The 10446-nt window shown below is 53.4% G+C and overlaps 1 protein-coding gene across 1 annotated transcript; it reads right to left on the bottom strand.

Annotated features, from left to right (window-relative positions):
* Positions 1–256: 256 nt before the first annotated feature.
* On the bottom strand, positions 257–9458 carry PAX1 (paired box 1). Its single transcript, XM_044262403.1, has 5 exons — positions 9188–9458; positions 8106–8735; positions 6381–6523; positions 5635–5857; positions 257–348 (listed from the first exon to the last, which is right to left on the bottom strand). Exons 1-5 carry the CDS (start codon positions 9456–9458, stop codon positions 257–259), a joined length of 1359 nt encoding a protein of 452 aa, XP_044118338.1.
* Positions 9459–10446: the final 988 nt, after the last annotated feature.

The raw sequence follows: 10446 nt of genomic DNA, 5'->3' as shown, positions 1-10446 counted from the left end.
ACAGTCTAAAGCCAAAATTCAGATAAGCCTAAAAACTCTGGCCGGTGAAGGAAGTGTGGCCGCCAGGCCGGTGAGCCAAGCGAGGCCTGGGGACCGACGGAGGGGGCCCCGTCCGCGGGCTGGCTCCCGGCACCTCCTCGGCTTGTCCTGGCTCCCGCGCGCCACCGAGACTGCAACGCCGAGCTGTACGCCCCCCTCCGCCCGCGGGTCCGCCTCTTGCTTCGGGCTCGGGCTCGGAGTCCGGGAAGCGCTGCCCCTAGGAGGTCGAGGCCGGGATGGGCAGTCCGTGTAAACTACTCAGGCCATCCGGGGCCTTGCCGCTGGGGCTGGACGGCTTCCGATCGGCCGCTGCGGGAGGAAGCATAGGGGCGTCGGGTCACTGGCTGGCGCGGCTCAGAGTGAGAGACCCTGAGGCCTGGGACGTCGGCAAATACGGGTGACAGCTCGAGGATCCGGCGTTGACACTATAGGGGTTTGGAAGAAGGAAGCAGGGACCCGCGCCGTCCAAGGACCCCACGCGCCCAATGGCGCCCATCCTTCCGGATCCCCTTAAGGAAGCCACGAGCGAGCACAGCCTTGGTCGCGTTGCAAACGCTCCCTGACCGCAGCCCGAGTGTACTTGCTTTTGTCCCGCACCCTCTCAATAAAGGAGGTGAGGGACTCACGGGTCCGTAAAGCAGCCGGGCCGGGGAGGTACTCAGATCCCGGACCCACCACCACCACGCCCCTCCTCCCACCGCCACCTAGACCCCAGCCGCGCGCTCGGGCTTGGGGAGCTGCCAGCGTATCAGATCCAGTGTCCCCCGAGCGGCTCGGGACGCTCGCGGTCGACAGGAGGTAATCCAGCGGGAAGCGGGTCACCAAAGCCACCCCTGATGGAGGGCCCGCGGCGGCCTGGATCCCTTCGACACGAGAGGCGGCCGCACTTTCAGTGGGTGGCCGACTTCGTTCTGCCCCGCGGCCCGGGAATCCAGCTGCTATCCCCACTACGGGCAAAGCACTCCCTGGGGCTTAAGGGCCTCCGGATTAAGTGACAGTGAATTTGCCAGATCAGACGGCATTCTGCACGTTGCTCTATTACTTAGGGTTTTGGGAAGGGGCCCGAGTTTTGCCTCTGGAAACTAGCAAAGTGACGCCAGGATTGCGCAACCTGTTTCTCCTTTCCCTGTCCCTGGCGGTTCGGCTCCTCCTGCAGGAAGTTCAAGTTGTTTATACCTAGAGGAGCCCATTTTCAGCTTTCTTCTTTTCCCCTGCAAGTTATCCTTTAAAAGGGGGAGCTTCATTTTGGGATCGGGATAATTTTGGACTTTATCCCCCGGTAGCTGCCGGTGCACCAGTTCCAGGCGCAACTTGCAGTGACTGCGCGGAGCTGCGCGGGATATCCTTGTTTGAAGACGGACACAAGCACGCGCGCAAGAACATCTGGTTTCGCAGAGGTTTTCACCGGGATCTAAAGACCTTTCTAGTGCTCGCTCCGGCAGCACATATACTAAAGACCTTTCTAGGGCAGAGTAACCACTCTGCTCTCCCCTACCTCTCAGCTTTCTTTCCTAAACACCATTGTGGCTCCTCAGCCAACAAGGTCTTCTGACCCTTGCTTTGCACCCTGAACACTCGCTTCAAGGTGAGGACCTGTTTAGAAAACATCAGAGGAGAGGAGGCTTCTCAGCTACGGGCCGGCTGCCTCCGACACCAGGGAGAAAATGAACTAGTAGGAAAATAAAGGGGGGGAGGGGGCAGAGATGGATTCCACCCCACTCTACGGGGGCTACTCCAGCTGCTGCGTTTTTAGTTCCGTCCACACCAGCCCCTCGCCATAGGACCTTTCCTCCGCTCCTTTCCCACCCGCAGGGACCGGCGCTGCGTGAGTGGCTGTGTCTCGGGGGTCTTGGAGGCTTGAGCCTGCCGCGTTAGGCGCCCTGCCGGTTCATTTAATCTTAGGGGACAGGAAGGATGACAAGGGTTTTCAAAATATTGGGACTGCGGTTGCAGGGCCACTGGGACCACGATTGGGTCGGACAGAGACGGAGTCTGGGAAGTGGTCTTCAGAGGCAAGTCAAATGAAACTTGATTGGCTTCCGTGGGTCTCTCAGGCAAATGCCACCAACCTAGCGCTCTCTGGCAAACTACATTTTCAGGATAGATCCCTTAAAAACTAACCCTAAGCAGAGATAAGTGGAAGGAAGGAGTTGAGTTTAACAAGCATAAACATATTTTCTTTAAGGAAAATGCAATATCTTCTAGATTTGATATTCGAAACCTGTCTTTCCAAAACCTCTCTGGGAGGGATTTTAGAACCTGGAGGCTTTGATGGTTTCTGAAAGCACTGTCAATTGTAAATACCGGTTGTCTTGCAGGAACCTCTGGTGGGGTCTGTCACCTGTCCAGAGGCTGGGAAGGACTGTGTGGAAATGGCCCTGCCCTGGCTACAAAAGAAAATAAATGAGTACTGGGATTCCAGAAATATTAGGTCCCTTCCAAATGTAGATGAAGTGGAACTTTCCTTTTCTTTCAGGCCCCAAGAATTAAAGTTTCCTTTCACAGATGGAAAATGTAAATCATGCTTTGTTGCCTATAAAATAGGTAGCCCAGCCTCACTATCCTTCACCAAGATAAAATTAACAAATAGCGATGCATAATTTGACATTGGATTTGGCTTCCCTCGGGGTAAGACTTAATGTTCATTTGCACCTGATTTGGAGGATGCCCTGAAAGGGATGTGAAGATAGATACAATATTGCACATATGTTGTGTGTGTATGCTCTAGACAATCAAAAGTATTTGCTTGCTACTGAGCATGAATAATATTAAACTGCTTTCAGTAGAAAATTTTTGTTACTTGGGGTGTCTGGGTGGCTCACTTGTTAATCCCGGAATTCTGGGACCAAATTCCACAACTGGGCTCCCTGCTCAGCAGGAAGCCTTCTTCCCCCTCTCCCACTCTCCCTGCTTGTGTTTCCTTTCTTGCTGTGTCTCTCTGCCAGATAAATCCATAAAATCTCAAAAAAAAAAAAAAAAAAAAGGAAGAAAGAAAGAACATTTTTGTTACGGAAAAAAATTCAGTAAATGCTATTCCCACTATTCTTTAAAAGTGAGCAATTAATGATAGCAAATTGTCTTAAGGGATAAGTTTCTGTGAAGACAATTTAATGATTAGTAAAATTAAAGGCAGTGAGACTTACTACTTTGTAACTTTTCAAAGCTTGGGGGGAGCAGAGAAGGGGCAGGGGAGGGTCTTTGAAGTAAACTTTTCTGCCAGTGAGAATACAAATAGGCATGTAATTCTGGTGATTTTTATGTTTCTTTTCAAACACTAACACTTGCATGCCAGCTTGAGAAATTTATTCAATAATCATTTACCTAGATCTTTAAAGAACTGTGAGGGTCAGGAAATTAAGGTATTAATTTAATAACTAAGGTAGCTAATTATTGCTGTGGATTTTGAAAATGGGTGGGGCGTTTCATAACAAGAAGCAAATATACTGGTAAAAGGGACATGAATGTGAGGGCCATCGAATGGCCCTGTATTTCTTTTCTTTTTTTTTTTAAGATTTTATTGACTTATTTGAGAGAGAGAGTGAGAGAGATCATGAGCAGCGGGAAGGGTAGAGGGAGAAGCAGGCTCCCTGCTGAGCAGGGAGTCCGATTTAGGACTCTGTCCCAGGATCCTGGGATCATGACCTGAGCCAAAAGCTGATGCTTAACCAACTGAGCCACCCAGGCACCTAGGGCCAGTATTTCTGAAAGAAAGTATCTCCTAAAGAAAATCAGTCACCAACAGATTCCACCCCCGCCCCCACCGGCCCCAATTCACTAGAATTAGTTTAGAATACTGAACTGTGTGGTTTTCCCTTTGGACTGCTACCTATGTTATAATTTGTTTCTAATGTAGAGTCTGAAATGCCTCAGGACAAAGTGGCTCTGTTAGCAAATGATGGTGTTATTCTGAAGATAATGAGTCCCTTTTCTTAAGTCTTCTTCCTCCCTGAGATCAGCCCCCGGGGGGGGGGGGGTGTGGATCTACTTTTCAAGTTGTGGATATACTTTTCTAATTCAAATGAACCTGCTTAGTTAAATTATTTGATTTGTGTAACGGAGAAGATTCCATTTCTATTCCTAATTCAGCAGATAACTTCCGTTCTTAATGAAGCAGTTAGATTTGAGGCTAAGAACAAGATTCTGGCAAAAGCACGAGGAAGGATATATGCCTGGGACCCACTCCAGCACTCCGAGACCCTGAGCAAAAGCACTTCTACAGATGAAAAAAACCCCTCCCAACCTGTCCTGAAATGTAAAGCTTAAAGGAATGCTAATTCTGTTTTTGTAATTTATACCCCAATATGTTTATGTTCTAGAAAAAGTGAAAAGCGGAAAAAAAAATTCCCTCCACTTGACTGTTATCGATGGCATCTTAATGGCCTCTCTCTCTCTCTCTCTCTCTCTCTCTCTCATCATGCTATTGCATCTTACTGAAACTACATGGAAATAAAGCTTTTTGTCTGGATGTCACGTAAAATGAATCACCGCTCTGTACCCTGATTACCCAATGCCACCTGTCCCCTATGTCTGGCTTTGCTGGTGTGAGGAATATCAGGTAGTAAAGACCCTTTTGTAATCTAAAACATCCCTCTGCCCCACACTGCCCTCAAAGTTTATGCTCTGTCTCCTTCACGGCCAGGGCTGGGACCCCCTCAGGTGACACCTTCCTTGTCTGTAGGGTTGCAGAGGTTGCAAATTTCTGATGGGGAGAACCTAAATGCAGGAAGGTTTGAAATTAGCAAATCCAGCCCTTGATCACCAATGAGGAAAATGAGACACAAGAGCAAGGGAGCTTTTCTCAAGTTGTAAGAAAAAAAAAAAATAGAATGCAGAGGGCAGTGTAAGAAGGTGCCCCTCACATTGCTAACTATCAATTAAATACCTCCAATCTATTAGTGGACTTACCAGGGAGTGTTTTTACGGAGGGAGAAGAGAAAAGAGAACTTCCAGCTATATTTCCCACAGAAAGAAGGACACAAATCACACAGAGTTCAAGAGTCTAGACTTGGGGATACATGATTGAAATGCTCTCTCCATTCCCAAAGCGTTATGTTTAAGAAAATGAATCAAAGACCAGGGCCGGGAAGAGAAGGGGGAAACAAAACAGAAAGGCAGTGCCTAGAAGAATCCAAGTGTAGTCCACCACAGAAGCAAAGCTCTACAAACCACGGAAAGGTGAGCCTGGATGGTGCTTCTGAATCCTTCTGCAGATGGAGAAACTGAGACCCAGAAAGGAGCAATAACTTGGTCAAGGACAAAAAAGGAGGTTCAAACCTAGGAGTCCTGTTTGCCAACCTGACCCTCTTCTGAATTCTCTCTCTGTACAAGTCAGGAGGGACAGTCCTGGAGACTCTCTCAACTCTGCCTGCCTTTCTAGGACACCTGTTATGAATCCATCAGCTCCAAGAAGCTACAGGCTTAGGAAGTATTTATGGCTGAGACCCACTCCTGCATCCCAGCTCTCCCCTCTTTCTGTCCCTCTCTGTCTCTTTGACTGTCTCACCAAGTCCCACGCTTACACTTCTCCCTGACACCCCTCCCCCTTTCTAACCTTAGAGCCATTCATCCAACCCCCTCCCGGTCTGTGCCCCTCACCTTCCCGGCTGGGATGCTTGAAGGTCATCGCTGCGGCCAGTTCCCCGCTGTGCACGGTGACGCCGGCGCCGGGGGGAGCCAAAGGAGGCGCCTGCGCTGGCGGCCACGGCGGGCCCGGGGCGAGGTAGCCGCCTGCAGGTGCGCTGTACACGCCGTGCTGGTTGGACGCCGGGTAGGCGCACGCCGGCAGGAAGCCGCCTACCGCAGAGAGGCCGGAGGCGGACTGTAGGGATCGAGAAAGACAGAGAAGACAGACCATCAGCAGCAGGCAGTCCCGCACGAGCAATTACTGAGCTAGGGGATCCTCATTTCCCCCTGCAGCCCCCTCCATTATCCCCACCCGAGGCCTGGCCTCTCATTTTTCCCGCAAGGACTCTGGCAAAATGATTTCCACGCAAATTGTTATAAATAATAGTAAGAGGTGAGGGGGTTCATGGTGTTCACCAACTGGGATTTAGAAGAAGGGAGTCCTCTCCCATCTGTGTTCCGGGTTCCACCTTTTTTTTTTAAATAGAATTATCTTGGCAAAAAGCAAGGCAATCCCCTGGACAGCCAGCTTCCCCCAAACTAGTGCACTTGAGAAAAGGAGAAATAACGCAGTGCGGGCGCTCCCTGGCTGGGCAGCCAGACACACCAACAGATTCCCTGGCCCCAGGGAGTTTTCTCTTCTCTTTCTCTCTCCCCCCATCTGCCAACCCTCCCACTCCCCCAGTTAAAGACACCTCCTTCCCCTGCCTCTCAGTTACCTGAGTGTATTTAATGTCTGCCTCCAAGGCAGGCTTCTCAAGGCCATTCACTGCTGGAGTGGCCGGGAAGGCCGGGCGGTTCACGCTGGCCCAGTCTTCCATCTTGGGGGAGTAGGTGGCACCTTCGCTCCCAGCCAGGGCCCCTGAAGGGACACAGGATGGATTGGAAGGGGCATCTCAATCTGCGCTGGGCACACACGCAGTTCTCTGGCCCAGACATTTCCACACAAGCCTATAAGCGCTACGCTATTTGAGCAGGCGGTGGAGGGTCCTCAGGCACACCTGAGATACTCAAACACTCAGCGACGGGGGTGGAGGGGCAGCGGGGAACTGGGTTTCGTTTTCATTCCTAGCAGGGCAGAGGGAAGAAAGGCCTGCTCTGCGCTCCTCCCAGCCTTCGACCCGCTTCCCGCGAAACAGTAAGTCTCCGGCAGTAGATGTCCTATGGGGCCAAGGCTGGGTGCACTCAGCCAAGGTACATTTCTGCTGTCCAGAAATGGCGATCTGAAAGGTCCATGTTCAAATCCCCAGCAGGCTTGTGAGAACTACATGGGTTTCTCAGTTTCAACATGTATCTGGAAGGCTATGCAGAACTGCCCCCAGAGACATCCCAGGTCTCCTAAAAGAGGCAACAACCCAGACAACCACCTATGTCCCAGGCATATGTCTGCTCCTTGAGCACATGTGTCCACAGGTAACTGAAAGAAGACTCAAGATTTGAGTGAAGACCCGAAGAGGTCACCTCCTTGCCAACTGTTCACTGATCCCACCATGGGGAGCTCTGGCCCAGCAAGTGGCCCAGGGTTTTTGAGCCACCCGTATAAACAAAACTATGGCCGGTCTCCACCTTGGAGGAACACCCCACTACCACAGGAACTAAGTATTCTGTTTCCTTCAAGCTTGCCCTCCTCCGTCTTGGGATAAGGTGAGTTTTGCTTCTTAGGCACGTCCTGAGTCTGCTTACCCAAGACTACACAATTCCCTGGCTCGTTCTTGGGAGCAAGGGACACTGTGAAGAGACAGGGGACTTGGGCCCAGCCTGCATAAGTTCTTTCTGAGCCCCGAATCAATGTTCCCAAACCATCCACCCTCCCCCTTCACTCTTCCTACCCCTACCAAGAAAGAGGAATGAGGGTGTGCTGGGTTAAAACTGAAGGCAAAGTACAAATCCTTGTGACTTTTCACCCCAGGATGGCTCCAGCCCAGGGGCACTGACAAGGGAAATCCCAGCCCCAGGCGCTGCAGGGCTGCTGGGCCTGCTGGAGATACAGACCATTCGACAGACCCGCCAGACAGCTCCCCAGTGCCTTTTGACTCAAAAGAGCCTTTGGGCCTGGGAGGAACAGAACCCTTTGGGAATGTTGAGGGAACCCAAAAGATGGAGATCGTAAGAAAGGGTCGCAGGAATGACTCTGTGGTTTGTTTGGCTAAGATCTGGTGATAGGGTTTTGCATACTTTTTGCAAGAATGAAAAAGCGCAATTTCAGGCCTCCGAATTTGTGGTCGGCGATTGCTCTTCCATTTGGGAAATATTTTCCATATTTGTCATAAAAAGTTCAAGATGTCCAAAGACTCCCACAGAAGGCCCAAGACCCTCAGTCTCCCTGGCCAGCCCTGAACCCTCCCTTGAGCCAAAACCGGTCAGAGGAGGATGGCATGCCCACCCCCCCCCAATCTCCAATTTGGCCCCTTCCAGGAACACTACAGACGGGCACCGACACTGACCTGTTTGCTCCATAAACGTCCGAATGCCCAGGATGTTGCTGACCGAGTGTGCCGAGGGCCAGGAACGGGGTATGCTGACGTGGCCTGCTGTGCCCGGGACCCCGTGGTGGCTGGCCATCTTGGCGCCCGTAGGCGACACAGGGCTGGGGTAAGGATACTGGTAGATATGGTTGTAGGGCAGCGCCGGCTGCGGCGGCGGCTGTTTGCTCGCCTCATAGGGCCCGGGCTGCGCCAGGCTGCCAATCTTATTGCGCAGGATTCGGCTGATGGAACTCACAGAGGGCACGTTGTACTTGTCGCAGACGCCGTCGGCCAGCAGCCGGTCGCGGATCTCCCAGGCAAAAATGCCAGGGTCGCCCTGCTTGTAGTCCCGGATGTGCTTGACCACGTTGGGGGTAGTGACGCGGGGTTTGCTGCCCCCGATGGCCCCGGGCAGAATGGAGCCTGTCTCGTTGTAGCGCGCCAGGATCTTGCTCACGCAGCCATGGGATACGCGAAGCTGCCGGCTGATGTCACAGGGTCGGATGCCCAGCTGCGCCAGCTCCACGATGCGCAAGCGGATGGCGTTGGGCAGGGGGCGGCCGTTGACAAACACGCCGCCCAGCTGGTTCACCTCGCCATACGTCTGCTCTGCGGACGCGCCGGACGAGAGTAAATAGGAGGGAGAGAAAACACCGGCGGGTTAGCCAAGAATAGTGGCCACACCAGGCGAGGGGCCGCACCAGGCGCGCCTTGGAAGGTGATGGGCAGGAGGGTCCTCAGAATCTCGCAGTGCGAGCAAACGGACCGGGTCCCGGCTCCAGGAGTGGACGCCCGCGTAGGCACTGCGGAGGGGGACGCCGCGTGCTTCAGCTCTGCTTGCCCTTTCTGGACTTTTGACGCATCTAAGTGGCACATCCCCTCCTGCGACACGCAAGCTTCCCCACCCCCAGCCTCCCATGGCTTGGGGCGTGAGGAGAACGCGACTTGTCTGGCACCCGGGACCTGCTCTCCCGGGGAGAGCAGGCGAGAGGGAAGGAAGGCGCCGGGACCCAACCCGCCTCGTCTGCCCGCCCGCACCCCACTTGCCGCTCGCCCCTTACCCATAGCGCGCGGGCCAGCCAGCTGCCTGGCGCCGAGGCGACCGGGGCTGGGCCCGGCGCAGTCCGGGAGAGCTCGGGCGCCGCCGCCGCGGGAGAGGCATAGAGGGAGGGCTCGCGCGAGTCGAGAGCCGCGGCGGTCGGGCCGCGGGCTGGAAACGCGCCGTGCGCCGCCGCCGAGCGCGCAGCCGCCCTCCCCCGGGCCGGCCGCCGCCGCCGGGCGCTCCCAGGACACTCTCCACGCCCGCGACCCCAGGCCTAGAGTGAACTTCATCCGATTAGGAGAAATTCGTCTGACCGGGAGGCTGCAGCGTGCGGAGATCAATTTGACGTGTCCTCCACGTCAATCTCGGCAGTCACGCCGGAGACGCGCGAGTTGGCAGCTCATTGGTTCCCGTCACTGCACCCCGGCGCCCCCCTCTCTGGCCTGAAACTCTACCCCCTCCCCCTGCTCTCCTCCTCCCTCGGCCCTTCTTTGCAACCCATCCCCCCTACACACACACACACACACACACACAAGTGCCTAACCCCAGCCGGACCTAGGATCTTCCACTCTTTTTGGCTCCCCTCAAAGCCGTTACACCTCCACTTTTGAGAATGATGAGGTAGTCGTTCCAAACTGATGAGTATTTATTGGTGCTACTATTAGTACTAGTACTAGTTTTGGGTTTATTTGTATTACTACTTCCAACGTTACCGCTAAGATATCAGAGGGTAAAAGTTGATCATAACAAGGTCCTTAGTGCATGGCTGCCTCTACCGCCTCTCCCCCCTGGCAGGGCATGGGGAGAGTGAGGTCAGTGCCTGAGCGCCCGGCAACATACTGCAGGGTGCCTTTCGGGAAGAACTATTTGCGGTTGAGCAGACTCCTCCGTGTCTCATTTCCAGATGACACCCCAAACCTGATCTCAGGGAAATCTTTACAATATTTAATTGCCACCCACACCACTAGGATAGTGGTGTGATATCAGTGATATGAAAAAGACACATTCTAGCTTCTATCTCTCTGCGGACAGGTCCACCCACCCGCACTCATTTCTGATACGTGGCACAGGATGCAAGTCGGGAAGTAATCGTGAATTGCTGCTCCCGGGAACAGGGATCCTTCTCTCCAGACCACAAGCTTGTCTTGGTGGCCTGGCCTGTAGGATGTCACCTGTCATAGCTTTCCCTCTAGGCCTAAAGAACCATTCCTTTCTTCCAGGCCAAGAACCCCACATCCTTCCCTGCCCAGGCAACCTAGCCTCATCTTTCACCCAGCA

Source organism: Neovison vison, chromosome 8 (genome assembly GCF_020171115.1).
Source record: "Neovison vison isolate M4711 chromosome 8, ASM_NN_V1, whole genome shotgun sequence".
Classification (NCBI taxonomy): Eukaryota; Metazoa; Chordata; class Mammalia; order Carnivora; family Mustelidae; genus Neogale; species Neogale vison.
Note: the sequence above shows the minus strand (reverse complement) of the source record. Positions and strands in the feature narration are given on the sequence as shown.